The 21,648-nt window shown below is 45.2% G+C and overlaps 1 protein-coding gene and 4 non-coding genes across 5 annotated transcripts in view; 2 read left to right on the top strand and 3 right to left on the bottom strand.

The window, feature by feature from the left end:
- LOC137522143 (L-amino-acid oxidase-like) overlaps positions 1-19,095 on the bottom strand; it is an 86,094-nt gene extending 66,999 nt beyond the window's left edge. The window contains exon 1 of the mRNA XM_068242173.1: positions 18,345-19,095. Within this exon, the coding sequence (XP_068098274.1) occupies positions 18,345-19,095 (751 nt within the window). The remainder of the gene's footprint in view (positions 1-18,344) is intronic.
- TRNAL-UAG (transfer RNA leucine (anticodon UAG)) lies at positions 14,809-14,890 on the bottom strand. Its single transcript has one exon. It is a non-coding gene; the product is annotated as a tRNA-Leu (tRNA).
- TRNAF-GAA (transfer RNA phenylalanine (anticodon GAA)) lies at positions 15,383-15,455 on the top strand. The gene has a single exon. It is a non-coding gene; the product is annotated as a tRNA-Phe (tRNA).
- TRNAL-CAG (transfer RNA leucine (anticodon CAG)) lies at positions 16,555-16,637 on the bottom strand. Its single transcript has one exon. It is a non-coding gene; the product is annotated as a tRNA-Leu (tRNA).
- On the top strand, positions 16,774-16,846 carry TRNAR-CCU (transfer RNA arginine (anticodon CCU)). Its single transcript has one exon. It is a non-coding gene; the product is annotated as a tRNA-Arg (tRNA).
- Positions 19,096-21,648: the final 2,553 nt, after the last annotated feature.

Raw genomic sequence — 21,648 nt, 5'->3', positions numbered from 1 at the left:
ACAAAAAGTTGTTCAGACTCTTTGTACACACAGACGACAAAACGCTTGAAATGGTAGCTGCAGCTAATTTACATGTCGTTTAACTGGTTAATGGACTTGATAGAACAATGGACTAGATCAAATGACTGATCAAATGACTTGTTGTTTGAAAGTCTGTTAGTGTCAAACTAATAAAAGTCGTTTGTACACATGTATGGACTTCACTGTCAGGCAGGGAACACACTTGTCTTTCAGTTTTCCTGCATACTTTTTCTGCACACCAAGTGTGTTTCTATGCAGGAAAACGCACACTTTTTTTCACAGCAGCTAATGTAATTGATACAGAGAACTTGACAAAATGTGCAGAATCAGGATGCAGAATGTCAGTTTTTTTTCTGCGCACGAAGAACACATTAAATGTCAACTAGCCCATTAACCACTTGAGGACCCACCCTTTACCCCCCCTTAAGGACCAGCGCTGTTTTAGCTGATCTGTGCTGGGTGGGCTCTACAGCCCCCAGCACAGATCAGGGTGCAGGCAGAGCGACCAGATCGCCCCCCTTTTTTCCCCACTAGGGGGATGATGTGCTGGGGGGGTCTGATCGCTCCTGCCTGCCTGGGTGTTGCGGGGGGGCACCTCAAAGCCCCCCTCCGCGGCGAAATTCCCCCCCCCCCCCTCCCTCTCCTCCCTCCCTTCCCCGGAGATCCAAGGCTGCACAGGAACGGATCTGTCCTGTCCACCCTCTAACAGGCTCCTGCCTGTCATGTGACAGCGATCCCCGGCCGCTGATTGGCCGGTGATCGCTGATCTGGTACAACGCTGCTACTGTTAGCAGCATTGTACGGATGTAAACAAAGCGGATTATTTCCGCTTGTGTTTACATTTAGCCTGCGAGCCGCGATCGGCGGCCCGCAGGCTATTCACGGAGCCCCCCGCCGTGAATTGACAGGAAGCAGCCGCTCGCGCGAGCGGCTGCTTCCTGATTAATTAGCTTGCAGCCGGCGACGCAGAACTGCGTCGCTGGTCCTGCAACTGCCACTTTGCCGACGCGCGGTATGAGTGCGCGGTCGGCAAGTGGTTAATTAACATAAGTTCTCAGTTTTTCAGTGCAGAAAACGCGTACGAAAACTGTCAAGTGTGTTCCCTGCCTCATTTGAACGACCGTTAGTCCACGGATCCGCCAAGCGGATCAGTCAAAACTGCTGCTATCAGTCTAACGATTGTTCGTACACACGCCAAACTGTCCTTCAAACGACCGATGTCCCTGACTGAAGGTAGATCTCGTTAGTGGAATGCCAAGAGCAGGGTGATTAACCTCTCATTTAGGCCTCGTTCACATCATACGCGCTTCCGTGCGGATATGGAAGCGCGTATGATGTGCTGAAAAGCAGGAACGGCAGAAGGGCATAAACTGCCCTTCTACTGTTCACATCTACTGCGCTGAGCAGCAGTACGATGCGCTGGGAAGCATTTGCGTACTGCTGTCTGCATTTTGCCCAGAAGCGCAGAGCTGATCCAGTCACTGTCATGGATGGGATCAGCAGCGCAGATGGCGTGCGATCGGATGCGCTATATATATATATATATATATATATATATATATATATATATATATATATATATATATATATATTATATTTTTTTTTTATACCGTATATACTCGCATATAAGCCGACCCGCATATAAGCCGACCCCCTGAAAAACCAGGGAAAAATGATTGACCCCCATATAAACCGGGTGTAGGAAATGCTGGATTGGTGCAGCCCCCCAGTGTGTCCCAGTATAGCTAGTATAGTGCCCAGTATAGGTAGGTAGTGTCCAGTATAGCCAGTATAGTGCCCAGTATAGCCAGTATAGTGCCCAGTATAGCACCCAGTATGGGTAGGTAGTGCCTCAGTTTAGCCAGTATAGTGCCCAGTTTAGCTAGTATAGTGCCCAGTTTAGCTAGTATAGTGCCCAGTTTAGCTAGTATAGTGCCCCAGTATGGCTAGTATAGTGCCCAGTTTAGCTAGTATAGTGCCCAGTTTAGCTGGTATAGTGCCCAGTTTAGCCAGTATAGTGCCCAGTTTAGCCAGTATAGTGCCCAGTTTAGCTAGTATAGTGCCCCAGTATGGCTCGTAAAGTGCCCAGTTTAGCCAGTATAGTGCCCAGTTTAGCCAGTATAGTGCCCAGCATAGGTAGGTAATGCTCCCCCCTCCCCCCGCGGCCGCCGCTGCTATTACCTGCTTAGGCAGCGGCCGCTTCCTAATCCGCGTTCTCCTTCTGTTTCAGAGTCTATCACAGCAGCGCGCCCGGCACTGCTGCTGTGACGATGCAGGGGGCAGGAAAGAGCGCGGCTCCCTATAGCGGCGATCTGTATCGCCGTTACCAGGGGAACCGCTCTTTCCTGCCCCCTGCATCGTCACAGCAGCAGCGCCGGGCGCGCTGCTGTGATAGACTCTGAAACAGAAGGGGAACGCGGATTAGGAAGCGGCCGCTGCCTAAGCAGGTAATAGCAGCGGGGGGAGCTGGGAGGGGGGGGAGCGGGGCACGGACCACCCACCACCCGACCACCAGGGAAGACTCGCATACAAGCCGACCCCCCAACTTTCGGCTTGTATGCGAGTATATACGGTGTGTATATATATATATATATATATATATATATATATATATATATATATATATATATATATATATATATATATATATATATATATATATATATATATATATATATATATATATTATAATATAATTTTATTTTTCTTTTTTTAAAAAGGGAAATAGTCATAAATGCACAAGTACCACTACTAAAAAACTCATCAAAATGTATTCCTTGGCTCTTCCTGGTGTAGCTGGATGGCTAATGCCCGGGAATACACGGTACCACACGGTTTGTACCGCTCGATTATGCTGCGGGATCGATTCGGCGGGTGATCGGACATGTCAGAAACTATCAATCGAGCCATCTGATGGCTCAGTGGAGCGGTACAATACCGTGTACTAGCATAACAGAGAGCCTGGAAAAGTCCTGTCAGGAGTTTATATATCACCCAGGCTTCTCTCCTTTGGATACAGGGAGCTGTAATCCACTCCAGGAATCCAATTGATTCATTAATTAGCATTCAGGAGGTGTATTATGTTAAATAGCTAAACCCTGCTCTCATTCATTGCTCTGTAACCTGGGGAGCACACAGGTTGAGTCTGAGTGGAGCTAAAAGGTTGGTTTAAAAAAAAAAAAAACAAAAAAACACCTGTCATTTGTTGTGGTGTGACTAACCACACTAGGCCTCCTTTCCATGGACTGTTGAACTGTGTGCTCAGCAATCAGTTACCAGGCAGCAGTGAGCAGTTACCAGGCAGTTGTGAGAGTTTCACTGCCTATCAACAGTCCGTGGAAAGGAGGCCTTACAAAATGTAAGGCTAGCCTAGGTGTACACTTAGCAGAAACGCAAGGGTTGCAGAAAACGCTGCGTTTTTGCAGCTAATGGAAGTCTATGGGCCGCAGAAAAAAAAGCATATAAAAAGCATATAAAAAAACACATATGCGTTTTCTATGCCTTTTCAAACATGCGTTTTTAAAAATGCAGGTATAGTTGCATAATATTCAAAAACGTACATAATGAAATTAAATGGGAATGCAATGGTATGTGTTTTTCGTGTGTTTTTTCCATGCGTTTTTATATGCGTTTTTCTAAAAATTGTTTTGTGATTTATTTCCGCTTCATGTTGTCTTCCTAGTGATTAGTATAAAATGCAATTGAAAAACGCATGGAAAATGCAAACAATACGCATATGCGTTTTGTATATGCGAAATGAGAACGCATAAAACGCACGCAAACGCTTGAAAAAGGCATCTGCAGGAAAAAAAAAACCACTAACAAAAATGCACACAACAAAAACCCGCACATGACAGAAAATGCAACCTTTCACGATCTGTTACGTGTGCACCCAGCCTAGGCTTGTTCAGTCTATAGTTAGAATTGTATATATTGTATCGTTAGAGCTGAGACACAGCAAGGGTTTTGTTTTTTGAATTTTGTTTTCAAGCACCTTTTTATGCACCTGTGTATATAGCTGCAAATGGCACCAATAAACGCACCACTGAAGGAAAAGCCACTGGTTTCTATACCTAAAAAGGTTGCTCACCCCAGGGAGCCTAGCACCCGCTACGTATTCCACCTCTTACACCGGTTGAAACGACACCACATATGCCATATTTTATTACTAGTCAGGCATGTAGCTGACCATTACCCCCAGAAAGAAACATCTGTAGCGATTGGATCTGATCGCTAGGATGATAATTCTGGGAGCTCTGCCACTGTACGTAAGCATTGCTAGAACAATACATCTATACAGCATTGGGGCCACCGAACTGTCGCTTTACAGATTGCATCCGATCGGCGATTGCTACAGGTGGCAGTCATTAGAGGTGTGCACACATTCTAAAGCCTCGTGCACACGCCTGACTGCAGGCAACGACGGGTCCGTCAGACCCTCCCGCTGGGCGGGCGTTCCAGCGTGTGTACAGTCAGTCTGCAGACTGATAAGGCTGTTTCTGAACGATCCGCCTGACTGTACACACGCTGGAACGCCCGCCCAGCGGGAGGGTCTGACGGACCCGTCGTTCCTAATAATCCAGCGTGTGTACGAGCCTTAAAGAAAACCTGAACTGAACATTAAAAGTCAAAATAAACATACATAAGTCATACTTACATCCTGTGTAGTCTACTCCTCAATCTATTTTTCCTCTCCTGCGTCCTGTTTGTCCACTGTGATCAATGGAATTCTCCGTCCTCCATTTTGAAAATGGCTATTACCCCATAACAGCTTCCTGGTCAGCACACTGTTAAACTGTAACATCGCCCACTTCATAGGGAAACATGGACACATCGGTTCTCCTCCCAGCTGTAACTGACAGCAACTGATATATAACTGACAGCAACTGATATATTTCAGTTCTGACAAAATGTTGTCAGAACTGGAAGGGATCACTGTAAGAAGAAAATGGTGAGCTTCTGAGAGGAACTGATGGCAAGGTAACTATGTAATGTTCATTTGAAGTTACCTCATGTGTTTATTTTAAATAATTTTACTCAGTACAGGTTCTCTTTAAGGCTTTGTACAGGTGACAAATAGGCTAGGAAGGTGTTAACACTTCATTAGGGCTGGTTCACACCCCATTGTTTTTGTGATGTTAAACACAGCTTTTTTGGGAAATCGATTAAAATTTAGATCGGACCTGTTGGAAAAAAAAAGGTAAATCTGCCAGAAAATTGTATCGTGTGTACCTAGCGTCAGAGCTTAATCCTTCCTCTCCCTGGGTGGTGATGCCTCACTTCACCCCCTCTACTACTAATAATGCTCATCCTGTCCTGTGCTATGCTGCCTTGAAACCATAATCAAAATTTCCTCTCTGCTCTAAAGTGGCTTACGTGCCAGAATAATTGGATGAGGGCTTGCATGTTTTATTGCTTGGAGCTTATCTGATAGCTGCCTTTAGCTGCCAGAACTGAACAGTATATTTCTTGAACACTATAATTGCTGTAGCAATTCACTCATCCTCTGGACCATTTGGGGCCATAAATAGTTCAGAGAAGGTGTTCGATCAACCAGGGTGCACACCTTTGTCTGCTGAGGAATGACAGGCTGCACCCAGGAACAGGAAGGCTGCAGAGTCTTTCTTCTACTTGGGTAAGAATCAAATATGAAGTACATTTTTGAAATCAGGTTTACTTTAAAAACTTACAGTGTAGAGGGTGTTAAGGGCAGTATGAAATCTCATCTAATAAAGGAAAGAATTACTTACCCAGTGTGGCCATGTGTACTGCTTTCTACGAATACCTTAGTAAAAAACCCTCTACTTCTCTCGTAAATGGGATCGCCAAAGTCCTGGATAGGAGCTGTAAACCCTGAATGTTGCCTTGTAGTGTGATCCCTTTGACAGCTTTGGTAAAAGTATTTTCACCACCAGGCAAAAGCTGTATTTTCACTAATTCAATGGCATGAGGATATTTTAAAAAGCAGGTTTTGCAAGGGAACATTTCTGTGAAACGGCTAAGTCACAGTTGAAAAACAGAGTGTCTTTTCATATTTGATAACCATCATAGTTCCTTTGTCGCAAAGTTATCATTTCACTGGTAAAATTCCTGCAGAACAGGATCTGGACTCCCCTGTAAGTACAGAGAAAATCTCTGAAGCCATCAAGTCTTTCTGTAAAAAAAAACAAAACTCTAGGTGTGGCGAACATTACGGAAAGTCGTGTGCGTAATCGCCAACGATTTTCGTATGGTCCTGCACAATGACTGTCAGTCCTGGGTAGAATAAAACACAAATATCTTTCCTTTGCTCTCCTCCACTGACAGCACAGCCCCTCACCCCCACATCCTGTGTCAGGTCAGCAAAGAATTTCACACCTGGTCAACCCCCCTGGGTAGAGCCATTTGGCTACCCAGCTCATGTCTCCAAGCCAGCTCAAACTGGCTGAGATAAAAATTTCCTCCAAACTCATAAGCTTCAAACAAAGAGAACTTTAACTTATTCATAATTCAAAATAGGTTTGGCACAGCAAGAAAAAAATTACATTTCCTGATACCTAGAAATCAGTTCTATCATTCACTTGAATTGCAATTTTCTAGCTATCAGGAATCTGTAGAGAAACCACTTCATCCGGCCTGCGTAGAGCAAATGCAATAGAATAGGCATGTATAGCCTCGTTTAATACAGGGTCGCAAGCCGCTTATGAATATAGTCTCGGATTTGCGATGCACCAATCTGGGGCGGAGTTACACAGATTATTAATAATTGGTACATTTCCCTGCTCGGAGTCTGGGGGCGGCAACCTGCTGATTAGGAGGTAACCCCGCCTTAAACACACCTACTTTCCAGGTAGTGACAGCCCCAAAACTCAGGTCCTATAAAAGTGGGGCGGGACCAAACCTGCCCAGTTCTCCAACTTCCATCGATCAGGAACGTCTATGCAGGCGCTTAAGGAGAGCCAGCGCCTGCAGTGTTCACGGACTCTTAACCTGAATGTCTACTTTTAAACTGGACTATTTTTCTTCATTCTTCAAATGGACTGCTCAGCTAACTAAGAATTTTCTGATTTTATGCCTTTTTATTTTTAAGCTCTGTGTGTATATGTTAATTGGTGTATATAACTGTATGTAATGCATTTTTGTTATTAAACGTTTTAAAAATCGTTTAGCGGTTATGACCTGTTGCTGAACATACACAATCGTACCTATTCTCCTGAAATCGCTACCCTGTGTTTAATAGAAGTGTGCCTTTATAACCCGTATGCGAGAACCCGGCCCAGATATAACGATCTGACCCAGGTTCCTGCATACTGCTAGGAGATAGAGCTTTCTCCAAGTCCTAGTATAATTACAGTAGCGGGCTGTGTAACTCGCTTGGTGGCAGATCTTTGAATTGTATGTGTGAGGTGAACCCGTTGGCATCCGAACGCTGCCTTCGCGAGTCAGTTCATCAAATTGTGAACGCGGGTTACCCTTCGTGATGAACAAACGACCGTGTGAGATTTGACGCTGATCGATTTACCCCATCCGCAGACCGGCCCTGCGGTCTGTGACACTAGGCCCCAACTGGATGGTACAAGCGGTTAAAAGGGAACTTGATATGGGGGATTATAAAGGGAGCATACATATCTGGGGCTTCCTCCATCCCTCTCAGGCCTGATTGCTCCTATGGCGTCCTATTCTGCCTCTCCAATCATCCGCAATTGTCCCTGGAAAGTCCTCCGGTCCGGAGCCAACTGCACATGCGCAGCCTGGCTGTGCTTGCTCCCATCACAATCAGGTCACTGGGAGCGGTTTGTGCCTGCCCAATAGTGCGCAGGCGCAGAATGCTCCCTACGACGTGTGCCTGGCTGCATCAGCACCAACTGGAGGATATTCTGGGGCCAGTTGCGGATGAACGGAGAGGCAGAAGAAAATGGCGTGGGAGTGATCAGGCTATAGGGGGCTGGAGGAAGCCCCAGCTATGTATGTTTTTTGTAATCCCCCCATCTCAAATACATTAAGGACCTGGTTGAAATCTACAGACTCATTCATGGAGAGGGGAAAGTACAAAGTTCTGCAATTACTGGCACATCCCCTGACATATATTACTGAACGTTCTGAATCAGGTTGTCCATGCTTGGCAAGCATTACATTTTAAATGATCAAGAGAGATTTTGTTTGGAAGAATGGCAGGATGCCTCCACCCAGAATCCAGACACTCAACAAAGGCTATAGGAGGCATCTAGAGTCTGTTATATTTGCAAATTGTGGCTCAACTAAGTATTGATTTCATATCTCTGTTGGGGTGCCCAAATGTGTGCATCTGATTAATTTTGTTATGATGTATATAGCATTGTAGTGCACACATTCCACTACTATACTTATGCTAGGTACACACTATGAGATTTTCTGGCCGATTTTACTGTCAGATCGATTATTCCGTTCTGCTTTCCGATCGAGTTCCATTCACTTCAATAGGAAATCGATCGGAAAGCAGATCGGACATGTTGGAAATAATTGATCTAACAGTAAATCTCAGTGTGTACCCAGCATTACATGGAGTTCTCCTTGTATCATATGGGAGTGTATTATAATCCATGTTATTTCAACTTGTGTTTTAGTTGATATTTTAGCGAGTGTGTTACATGATTTGTGGTTGTCTGCAGTTGCATGAAAGTAACCTAGGTAGAGATGCAAATTTCATGCAGCTTACAACTGGGCCAATTTGCATGTGAACTGGATTTTTTTGCACCTCTTTGACCAGCTCTGCTCAGTACTGTATTGGCTTTTTTTCCTGCATTCTTTGTTCATTTGTTTACAGTAGCCAATGATGGGTTTTTGTAATAGGCTATTGTCTGCTGTTTGTCATAGGGAACAGTGCAAAGGTGCATGCAGGGCAACTGTTTGTTTATGGCAATATTGGAATTGTAGTTATATTATAACATGACATGGGTGTAGACACAATGCAATATGAGTCTGGAGACAGTTTTCCATGATCCACAAACACCAGACTTTATATAGTATTGTATGAGCTATTTACAACCTGTTTACAGTATATACAGGAAATAAACATATTAAAACCTTGCCACCTAGATGTCTACTAACTGAAACTATGCTGGGAACACACGTTTCGTTTTTGCGATAGAATCATTCTGATAGATGCCTTCGCTAAATTCCGTCATGTCTGATTTTATGCTAGATTGCTTTCCGCTCGATTTCTCACAGATGTGAATGGAAAACAAAATTAGAAAAACGAGCGGAAGCAGAGAATCGATCATGCAGAGAATCGACTGCAAAAAAGTATTGTGTGTTCCCAGCATTAAAGAGAAACTCTAGCCTAAACAACTATACGGTTATTAAATTACATTTGTTATTTTAATTAAAATAGGTTATATAATCTCTTACCCACTATGTTTTAAAAGAACAGGCAAATGTTTGTGATTTCATGATGGCAGCCATCTTTTTGGTTGAAAGGAGGTGATAGGGAGCATGAGACACAGTTCCAACTGTCCTGTGTCCTGATCACCCCTCTAAGCTGCGCGCGCTAGGCAACGAGTACAACAACATCAGAAATATCATCATGCTTTGCACAGCATCAGGGAAAAAATGCCTAGGCAGATTTCTTTGATGGGGCGGAGCTTAGCTTCTGTGCAGCTAAAAATGAGGCTTGGATAAGAAAAAAAAGTTCTGATGCTGTGAAACTGTTTAAAGGGAAGGTCCAAGCAAAATAAAAAAATGGGTTTCACTTACCTGGGGCTTCTACCAGCCCCATGCAGCCATCCTGTGCCCTCGTAGTCACTCACTGCTGCTCTAGTCCCCCGCTGGCAGCTTGCGGACCTCGGAGGTCGGCGGGCCGCATTGCGTACATTTTTACGCATTCCCACTAGTGCAGGAACATTAACACATACATTTTTACGCATTACTGGTTTAATGCGTAAAAATTTACGCATTGGACCAGTAATGCGTAAAAATGTATGTGTACATTTTTACGCATTACTGGTTTAATGCGTAAAAATTTAGGCGTTGGACCAGTAATGCGTAAAAATGTATGTGTTAATGTGCCTGCACTAGTGGGAATGCGTAAAAATGTACGCAATGCCAGATGGGGACTGGAGCAGCAGTGAGTGACTACGAGGGCACAGGATGGCTGCATTGGGCTGGTAGAAGCCCCAGGTAAGCGAAACTCATTTTTTTATTTTGCTTGAACCTTCCCTTTAAGAAACACAAAGCCTTTTCAGTGCTGCTGAGTAGATTTTTAGTCTACAGGGTCACTTTAAAGCATACCTTGTAATGAGAGGCTTTGTCTGAATGAGGACGGATTTGGGGAGGGGAGTTTTGCAGGGTTAAATACTCATCCTGACGTGTTTGGGTCACAGGTGATGCTCCACCCCCTTCCTTGGCAGTGCAGTGGTGGCCATGTTTATGAAGACTGATGAGCTCTTTGGAAACCTCCGCCTGTATTTCCGTACAAGATAGGTCAGGTCTGCCAAGCCAGGGGCGGACTGCAGTACTGCAGGTGGGAGTGGCCAGAGCTTTAGCGGGCACTTTGAAAAAACATTTTCCCAGTCCACCTCAAAGGGGAGGCGGAGTGATCACCTGCCGGGAGGGAAGACGTCAGGACAGGTGAGTATTTAACCTTGCAACTCCCCCATGCCCATCTGTCCAGAGACCACTGGTACCAAAGACTGGTGCTCGCCAACGTCCTGCCCCACAAAATTGCTACCGCTGCTCACTTGTTGTCGCAGTCCACTCGCTCTGCTGTTACTATGATAGCAGAGCCCTGTGAGCCGGTCAGGAGCTGATTTAATTGATTCTTGACCCTGTCATCAGTGTGAGCCAATGAGATTGGCTCACAGGGTCAAGAGCCAATTAAATCGGCTCCTTATGGGTACTCATGGCAGGGAAACGGGGAGGGAGGGGGTGTACTTGCCTTGCCATAGCAATGTGCTTGTTACTCTGTTGATGTAACACATTTTGCCTCCTGGCCTTCAGTCCTGGCAAAACAAACTGCTGTGCGCTGCATGCCTGTGCTCAGACTTTTAACCAATGCTTAATTTGTAAGGCGCTATATGTACAGAGGCAAAATAGTTATTGTGAGGGTGTTAGTTTTTTTTTATTTGTCATTTATTGCTGACTTTGTGGGGGTGTGGAAATGTATGGGAGTGGTGAGTGTGGATGGGAGTTCAGTCTTGAGGAATGTTCAGTCTTAAAGGACACCCGAGGTGAAAATAAACAATTGTATCTATGCTCCTTCTCCTAGAAAATGACTTTTTAAGATATTCTGCAGTTTTATATTTAAATCTACTTAAGTTTTTACTGTATTATTGTTTTTGCTCAATAACCCATTCATTGGAGTATGCCAAAGCTAAACTCTATGAACTATTGACCCTTTTCATATCTTTCCTGCTCTCGGAAGCCATTTCTGCTAGGAAAGTGTTTTATAGTTGTAATTTTATATCAGTGAGGGTCACACTGTAGTCTGACCCAGTCCTGACTCAGACAGAAACTGCCACTTACATACCTGATTAACTCTTTCAGGCAGAGAAAGGGAAAAAAGGAACGCAGCATAGTTATTTGTGTGCTAGGCACTGTACATACACGTCTACCTCATCATGTCACACATCACTTCTGGTATCCTTTAAAGAGGACCTGAACTCTTGCACAGGACAGAAGGAAAACATAGAAATTCACCCTGTATGTATTTAGTTTAGCATGTCTAATTCCCCCTCATCTGTGACTAAGCACAAGTTGTAATTTGATCCCTCTGCTGTGTCAGCTAACTGCCAAGGCAGAGAGTTAATTGGTAAACGCAGGATATTAACAATATGTATGTGTCCATGAAAGCAGAAAGTAGACACACTGCAGATGTATTACATGATTTGTATCAGCTGTAGCAAATGTTTTTCTTAAAAGGTTATTATGCTGTTGCATATCTTATAGAGCAGAGAGGAAGTTCTGAGTTCAGGTCTGCTTTAAGGTGGGTGGGTGGGTGCTATGGATAGGTGTTTACTATGTAAGAGTGTGTGCATTGTGGATGGGTGTTTAGTCTTTAGGGTTATTGATGGCCTAATGCTGGATACACACGGTGCGTTCCCGCACTCGATTTCCGGCACGATTCTCGTCGATTCGTTTATTTCCAACATGTTCGATTTGCATTTCGATGGATCGTTAGGTTGATTCGCGTGTAAAGTATGCCAAATCGACCTAACGATCCATCGAAATGCAAATCGGACATATTGGAAATAAACGAATCGACGGGAATCGAGCAGGAAATTGAGTGCGGGAACCCACTGTGTGTATCCAGCATAAGTCTCTGACAGCATAAGCAGTCGCCTGCTAGGGACACACTGCTCAGTTCAGCTTTAATAATGTATCACAGGAATAGTTTGCTGAGAGTGTGCATGCAGTGGAGTCCCAGATTCTAAGGCAGAACCCTGTCTGTGTGGAATATGTTTTCCCTGCATTTGTGTAGGTTTTCACCAACCAATCATGTACATACTTGGCTACCCCAAAATTTGCCCAAGACCGTGTATGGCAGGTATTACATTGTGAGTTACACTAGTGGAAAACAGTTAGTGACATAATATTCAGTGTTGTTTGCCTTCTTAAAGAGACTCTGAAGCGAGTCTCAATCCACTTTTTTAACTTTTATTAATGTAAAGCACTGTAAGCCCTGCTAAACTGCCACATCCCCGTTGCAAAACGAGGGGTCTATACCCCCCAAATTCCCTCTGCTGAGTCCGGGGAGCACGTCCACAATTTGGAGCTTATGGCTGTAGCTCTGCCTCTTGGCGCGTCAATCCCGCCTGATCGCCTCTCCTCCCCGCCCCTCTCAATCTGCCTTCACAGAGAGGGGCGGGGAGAGGCGGAGCTCCGCGCGGTGATTGATGTGCATGGAGGCAGAGCTGCAGCTGAAAGCTCTGCCTCCATGAGCAGCAAAATCTACGACCAAGAAAGTCATGGATTTTGCAGAGGGGATTTGGGGGGTATAAACCCCTCGTTTTGCCGCAGGGATGCGGCGCTTTAGCAGGGTTTATAGTGCTTAACATTAAAAAAGTGGAGTTAGAGTCGCTTCAGGGTATCTTTTTAAAACAAGTTATTTGTCATAATTCAGCTTTAAGTGAGCGACTGTGGACTGGCTATAGGGGCATAAAGAGATAATTTGCATATTCAGTAGTGATGCGTTATGGGAGACCACAGTCGCTCACTTAAAGTTAAATTAACACAAATACCTTCTGAGCATTGCTTTTTAGTGGTATGGCTTTTCGGTCTCTCTATGTCTCCTATGCTTTCTTAGTGGTTTTGGGTCACTCTGAGCTGCTTGGGTATTCTGTTGTACTGGTCCAAGCCCTATGCCACACAGCCATATCAATCACTGCCATGCACTGATGAGGACCAACAGTCTGAAACAGGCTGTGTCTGCATGCTGGCTTTATGTGGATCTGTAAATGTTATATGCTGTAGGCTTGCTAGTGTTTCTGGACATAAGCCTGGCTTCAGGGGCATAAAGAGATAATCTGCATATTCACCAGTGATGTATTGTTGGAGACCACAGTTGCTCACTTGGAGGACACCTGAAGTAAGAAGAATATGGAGGCTGCCATATTTGTTTTCTTTTAACAATATCAGTCTCCTGGCAGCCCTACTGATCTATTTAGCCGCAGTAGTGTCTGAATAACAGAAACAAGCATCCAGCTAATCAGATCTGACAATATAGTAATGCTTCATACACACTTGAGATAAAAGTCTTTGGAAAATGCTAGATCACAGACCAATTTTACCCCCTTCCATGTAGTATGAAAGCCATACTCTACACAGTCTATTCTATGGAGCTGCACTCCCCATCAGATACAATCTTTGCAATATGCTGCACACAAAGATGCTCGTACACACTCAAAAGATCATTATCTGCAAAAGATCTGTTCCTGCAAAAAATCCATTCCTGCAAAATGCATTCATAGTCTATGAGATCTGCAGATCCTCATACACACCTGGTTTAACAGGCTTCATCTGCAGATCTGAAAATCCATCCTGGTGGATCTGATCTGCAGATGATCTGCAGATGATTGTCTGTTAAACCAAGTGTGTATGAGGATCTGCAGATCTCATAGACTATGAATGCATTTTGCAGGAATGGATTTTTTGCAGGAACAGATCTTTTGCAGATAATGATCTTTTGAGTGTGTACGGGCATCTTTGTGTGCAGCATCTTGCAAAGATTTTATTTGATGGGAAGTGCAGCTCCATAGAATAGACTGTGTAGAGTATGGCTCTCATACTACATGGAAGGGGGTAAATTGGTCTGTGATCTTGCATTTTCCAAAGACTTTTATCTCAAGTGTGTATGGAGCATAAGAAACAATCTGCTGCATGCTTATTCAGGGTGTATGACTATAAAAATATTAAAGGCAGGGGATCAGCAGGACTGCCAGGAAACTGGTATTGCTTGAAAATAAATATCCCATATCCCTCTGATTTCAGTTGTATTTAAAGCTGAATTATCGCAAATACTTTCTGCTATAAGTAGGCAAACTACACTGAGCATTGCTTTTTTAGTAGGAGGGATTGTCAGTCTCTTTTAGCCCCCTATACTTTCCTAGTGGTTTTTGGTCACCCTGAGCTGCTTGGATATTCTGTTGACACAATTATGTAAAATATAAAGCACTGTAGAAGATTTAAATCTAGAGTAATATTTAATAACATAATGATGAGTAGTTATTTCATTTATTTTGCAGGCAGTGTTGCATATTCCAATTTGAATCTGTTTGTGTAACAATTGTAGTGAAAACTTTTGAGTCTTTTAATTGATTTCTGTTTAAAACAATTTGGCAGCGGTGGGATTCGAACCCACGCCTCCAGAGAGACTGGAGCCTAAATCCAGCGCCTTAGACCGCTCGGCCACACTACCTGCTATTATGGTACTGAAAGTGTTACGTAGAGGCTGTCAAAAGAGGTAGGCGTGACAACTGGAAACCTAGAGGAGAGATATTGTAAAGTAGTAACTTTGATTGTGTACTAAAAAGAAGTTTCACATTGCAGACCTTCAGGTTTTCAACTGTCATTTACAGTAGAAAGACAGAAATAATCTAGCAGACAGGTTTTTAGAGCCTACTTAAAATATACTGATTTTCATATTTTATTATAGTTTTATTTTTACTATATTTTTTTTTCACTCACCTGCACTGGCCACATTTGGTTGAAAAATATAGGAAGCAGATAAAAACACAGCTTCTTTAATGCTTTATTTCTTTAGTCTGTGCTTTTAAAGAGCCATAATATGTGGGTAGTTAATGTTTTTAAGTTTTTTTAAGTACCTTTGTTAGAATACAAAGATTTTATAAGCTACATGGTATGAGAATCTAAGGTGGGCTGATGATCCTTCCCCTTTAAGATGTGCTCAGCCGAAATAGCTCAGTTGGGAGAGCGTTAGACTGAAGATCTAAAGGTCCCTGGTTCGATCCCGGGTTTCGGCAGGTTTTTTTTTTTTTTTAGCAAACACTGCCTATAGAGCATGTCGCCACCACTTACTTGCATGAACACAAATGCATTACATTTTATATAGGAAGCCTTTATATTCCTTTACAATGTATTTAAAGTGCCAGCATGTATAGGAATACTAAACATTGACACAAAATCATTTTATGACAAGTGAAAGTTTCACATTACAGTCTAACTGCTACTACATTACAGGCTGTAGAGTTTCCTGCTTACTGAGCATGCACAGTGAAAATACTGAAAGCTACATGCCTGATAGCTTTTCAGAGCCAGTGTAGAAACCATATGTTAGCATTTAAGGGATGGAATATTATAAATAGAGTGAGCATTTTTATTTAAATCTGCATCTTAAGAAAATTATAGCACTGAAAAGTAAGATGGTTTTACTTATATGCTAACCGCGTTGCCTAGAGTGATAATGCAAATGTTACAATTTCTAACCTACACAAGTACAAAGAAAGTATTTTTCCCATGTTCAGGGAAATGGAGAAAAATACTGCTGTAAGTGGATTTCATTTATTCTGCAACCATGCTAGCTGGATAATTTAAAGCGGAATATAACCCTGCATTTCAACTTTGCTCTAAAACATTATTTACAGCATATTATATGCAAAAAGCATTTTTTTTTTACTAGACCAGCATTGGAAGGGTTAAACACAGAGGTTTTAAGTTCCTGCAGACATTCAGATGGTTACATTCTATTTAGTTAGTGTGTAACTGTTTATCAATAGATACATCTCTTTGGCTGTCCTCCAAGCTCCTTCTCAGTGAGAGAGATCAGTCACAATAAACACATATTTGTAAACAAAAAGTATCTAACTCAAGTTCGGATTCGTCTGCAGAAATCTCTAGGGACTTTAAAGCCCTGTGTAACCCTTCCAATGCTGGTCTAGTAAAAAAAAAAATGCTGGTTGCATATAATATACTGTAAATAATGTTTTAGAGCAAAGTTGAAATGCAGGGTTATATTCCGCTTTAACATGTGATAATCCAAATGTCACTTTTGAAGTTCAGCTCAGCAGAAGGCAGAAAGCTCATGCTAGATATTTTGTGTTCTGAAGAACAGAAAAATTGTGCTGTCAGAAGTGGGATTCGAACCCACGCCTCCAGAGGAGACTGCGACCTGAACGCAGCGCCTTAGACCGCTCGGCCATCCTGACTCTGCATACACTAATTATTTATTCTGTCTGTCACACATAGGGACAGTATTCTGCAGGAAGGCAACAGGAGAGAGGTTGTGTGGGAGTAAATGTAAACGTGAAGACAATTTGTTAGAGCATGTCAATTGTTATCACTGCCCCAGTGGCCTAATGGATAAGGCACTGGCCTCCTAAGCCAGGGATTGTGGGTTCGAGTCCCATCTGGGGTGTGGCATCCTTTTTTAAAGTAATAAACTGAACCAATTACATTATGAATAAATATTTGTTTCCCCCTCCTTACAACTTAGAAAGCTGTGGAGAGCCTAATCTTGTGCAATGTATTGGGGGTGAAGATGGCTTGAGGATAAGCTGTCCCTTCCTAATCTAATCTGCCCTGCTGGTAAACATGTAACTTTCACTTCAGAGCCTATTTCAGATTGAGAAAAATAATCGGATTGGGCAAAAAAAATATACAGCTGTTAGGACCGGCAGATCCACCGCCAAGAAGATATTGCAAAGAATTACATACTCTGCATGAATCCAAAATTCTCTCTACTTCAAACTCCGGTTCTCCCTTCACAACAATGGTAGGTGGTGGAGGAGCAGTAACCTTAACATTGGCATGAAGTGGGTACTTGCCCAATTGTCCCCCACCCCTGCAGAATTCTTAATATCAGAAATAGGCTACCAGCCCTTACTGTAACCATAACGACTATGACTGCTTTGCTTGGATTAAATTGGCCAAAGCAGCCCATTTTTTTGAATAACAAAGGTTAACAATAAACCCCAAAACATATAAATAATCATGTAAACATTATACTCATTGTAAACAAAAACACATAGGGAGGGACTACAGAGGTCAACCTAAAACACAAAATTAAGCGGCACAGCCCAAAGTATGGCCCCCAGAATCAGAATCAGATTTATTTCGCCAAGTACAGCAAGGACTGTATTCGGAATTATTTGTGGTACACATGGCATAGACATAGTAAAGGAAAACAAGACGCTCAACACAGACAAATTTTAGAACAGCAGAAGTGGTATACATGACAGTCCAGGTAAATTATTAATTAATAATAATGGTGGTGATGACCCGCTAGGGCGTGCCATTAGGCAGGCCTGGCAGGGAGAGGTTGGAGTTCAGCAGCCGGCCAGGACAAACTGAGAGACCCCGCTGGGGCATGCCGGTAGGCGGGCCTGGCAGGGGGAGGTTGGAGTTCAGCAGCCGAACCGCCTGGGGGAAGAAGGTGTTCTTCCGTCTCATGGTTTTGCATGCTATAGTCCTGTAGCGTCGGCCCAATGGCAGAAGCTTGAAGTAGCGACTGCCTGGGTGGGAGAGATCACGAGATATCACAGAGGCCCTCTTCATCATCCTAGCGGAGTGGAGAAGATCAAGAGGTGGAAGAGGAGACCCGATGATTCTCTCTGCATCAGCTATGACTCTCTGCAGTTTGTGTTTATCCCTGGCCGTTGCGCCCGCGTACCAGACAATGGTCTCAATTCACTAAGGTTAACTCCTGTCTTTAATAACTCTTCTGAGCTGTTTTACAGTTATCCCCATGGTGATATAATTGTGATAACTGTAAAACAGCTCTGAAGAGTTATTAAAGACAGGAGTTATCCTTAGTGAATTGAGGCCAATGACTGAGGAGCAGAGGATGGATTCTATAGTGGCAGTATAGAAGCTGGTCAGTTGTTCCCTGGGCATGCCGAATCTCTTCAGCTGACGCAGGAAGAACAACCTCTGCTGAGATTTCTTCTGAATTTTGGAGGTGTTCTGCCCCCACTTCAGGTTGTTGGTGAGAGTCATGCCGAGGAACTGCACGGATGTCACCCTTGAGACTTCGGTACCCCCAATGAGGACAGGTGGGAGAGGGGGAGGGTTCCTCCTGAAGTCTACAACTAGTTCAACAGTCTTTGCAGCGTTTAGTACTAGGTTGTTGTCTCTGCACCAGTTACTGATTCTCTCGACTTCGCTGCGGTACTCGTGCTCTCCGTTACTGCCAATTAGGCCGATGATAGTGGTGTCATCTGCAAATTTGATGACTTTAACAGAGTCTACGGATGATGTGCAATTGTTGGTATAGAGGGAGAACAATAGTGGTGACAGTACACAGCCTTGTGGAGCCCCTGTATTGATGGTTCTAACGCTGGAGTAGCAGTTGCCAAGCTTCACCTGTTGCATTCTGTTTGTCAGGAAGTCCTTGATCCATGCTCGAAGGGTGGGGTCTACTCCGAGCTGCACCAGATTGGAGAGCAGGATGTCTGGGCAGATCGTGTTGAACGCTGAGCTGAAATCCAGGAACAGGATCCTAGCGTAGGAGGCAGGGTTTTCTAGGTGCTCCGTGTTGTATGCCAGGCAGGCGTTGATGGCGTCCTCAACGGATCTGTTTGCCCTGTAAGCAAATTGGAGCTGGTCAAGGTGAGCGTCCGTGTACCTCTTCAGGTGGGCAAGGACCAGCCGCTCAAGGAGCTTCATGATGTTGGAAGTTAGGGCCACTGGTCGGAAGTTGTTGTGCTCCGTGCTGCCGGGTTTTTTGGGGACTGGTACCGCTTTAAACAGGAGGGGACTGTACCGTCTGATAGTGACTGCTCAAATAAGGAGGTGAGCACAGGGGCTAACTGATCAGCACAGGTTCTCAGGCAGATCGATGAAACTCCATCCGGTCCAGAAGACTTCCTGGGATTCAGCTTGCGGAGGTGCCTGAGTACCTCTAATTCCTGGACAACAAGAGGAGCCAGGGCGCTGAGCTCATTCAAGGTGGGGGGGCCCCTTGGTCGTGGCTGTTTGGTCTACGTGCAGGTTTGGAGGTTGCTCGAACCTGCAGTAGAACTCATTGAGTTCCTCCGCCAGCCGAAGGCTCGGGGTCGCAGGCTAAGGTGCGGGTTTGAAGTTCGTGGCTGCTCTCAGGCCCTTCCATACCTCCCGTGTATTGTTTGATTGGAGGTAGAGCCCCAGCTTATCGGAGTAGGCCCACTTTGCTGATCGCAGTTCTCTTTTCAGGGCGTTCCTGGCTTCTCTGTATTCCTCAGGGGAGCCAGACCTGTGCGCGTGCTCTTTGCGTTTCCGAACTCGGCGGAGCTTATCGTTAAACCAAGGCTTGTTGTTAGGAAAGATCCTGAAGGTCTTGGATGGGATACACGCTTCTTCGCAGAAGCTAATGTAGGAGGTGACATTGTCGGCCCATTCATCAAGGGAGGGTGCCTTCAGGGTCGTCCAGTCGGTGGTTTCAAAACAGGCTTGGAGTTCCAGTTTTGCCTCTGCTGTCCATTTTTTGATGGTTTTGACAGAGGGCTGTGAGGTCTCCAGGAGCCGCCGATAGGTGGGGATCAGATGGATTATGTTGTGGTCAGAGTTTCCCAGAGGCGCTCCTTGGGTGGCCTTGTATGCGTTCTTGTTGACTGTGTAGCAGTGGTTCAGGGTGTTACAGTTTCTGGTAGGGCAGGTTATGTGCTGCTTGTAGCGGGGTAACTCCTGTCATAGGTTTGCCTTGTTAAAGTCGCCCAGGATGATGATCAGAGCCTCAGGGTGGGATGTTTCCCACCGTGAGATATGGTCACTGAGGACTCGCAGTGCAGTCATGGAGCATGCGTCTGGTGGGATGTAGACCCTGACGAGGACAAGGGAGGAGAACTCCCTGGGGGAGTATTGAGGACTGCAGTTTATAGCCATGAACTCAACCTCTGGGGTGCAGGTTCCGCTGAGGGTGGTGATGTTGGAGCACCAGGAGGTGTTGATGTAAAAGCAGATGCCCCCACCTCTCGTTTTCCCCGAGTGGGCTACGTCACGGTCTGCTCTTAGGAGGTTGTAGCCTGGTACGTGTAGAGTCGTCGGGGATGCTGTCGTTCAACCAGGTCTCAGTGAAGCAGAGAACAGGGGTGTTCTTGCTGATCTGGGGTTTGCTACCAAGTAGGAGCAGTAGCTCATCCAGTTTGTTGGGAAGTGAGCAGACATTTGCGAGTAGGATGGCAGGGACGGGGGAGCATAGTCCTTCCTCTTAAGTCGGACCAGGGCCCCAGCCCTCCTACCTCTGTGGCGGCGTTTGTTCGGTGCCCACTTAGAGACCAGGTATTTGATGTGGGCGGAGACAGCATCCCACAGGGGGGAGCCCCATGGTGGCTTGGGGCTGTCTGGGGGTTCCCATTCAAGGAGAGCCTCTCTGGATAGGGTCGCAGTATTTTGTGACCGTTTCAAGCCCATTTAGCGTAGTATTTTGCGGGCAGCACAACACAGAGTAGGTGGATGGTATGGCGTCTTCAAAAGGATGGTATGAAGCGGGAAGCACAGAATGTTGCACAAGGGTGGGTATGGAGCGACCCAGTGGGTGGAAAGGGGCAGGCGGCACAACTCAGAAGATGGCTCAGGTAGGTGGTATTGAGCGGGCAGTCCAGCGCAGCATGTGGCCTGAGTAGATAGTCTGGAACGGGTAGCACAGCACGTGGCCAGGATAGGTGGAGTAGGCAGCACAGCTCAGTATAAGGCACAGTATATTTAGAGGTACAGGCAGCACAGAGGGATGGTGAGGCAGGCAGCCCCACACAGCACAGCATGAATGGCACATTAGATAGTCAGGAGCAGGCAGATGGTATGGAGCATGGCACCGTGTGTAGTAAGGAGCAGGCAGATGGTATGGAGCAGGCAGGGGCAGAGCAAGGACAAGATGGTATGGAGCAGGCAGAGCAAGGGCAGATGGAGGGGTCCAATTTCAGGCTATGGGACTCACCCTAAAAAAGTGAAGACTCTGGCAGGAGGATCTGCAGCCACTGGAGGAAGTGGAGGCTGGTCAGGGGGCCCCCCGGGCCTGGAGTGAACACCCAAGGGGAGTGAACACCCAAGGGGAGGCAAAGGTGAGGAGCCTGGTGGAGCGGAGTCCCCCTCGGATGCTGGTGAGGTGCTGCGCCGGAGTCCCCGGTTGGTGGTGAGCAGCCACGTGGGTTCAGCGCAGGAGGAAGAGAGGGCTGGGCGGGCGCAGCCAAGATCTTCAGTGCGATGGTGATCCTAGGTGTGGGACCACGTGGTGTGATGCGGTGA

This window comes from Hyperolius riggenbachi, chromosome 6 (assembly GCF_040937935.1).
Source record: "Hyperolius riggenbachi isolate aHypRig1 chromosome 6, aHypRig1.pri, whole genome shotgun sequence".
Taxonomy (NCBI): Eukaryota; Metazoa; Chordata; class Amphibia; order Anura; family Hyperoliidae; genus Hyperolius; species Hyperolius riggenbachi.
Note: the sequence above shows the minus strand (reverse complement) of the source record. Positions and strands in the feature narration are given on the sequence as shown.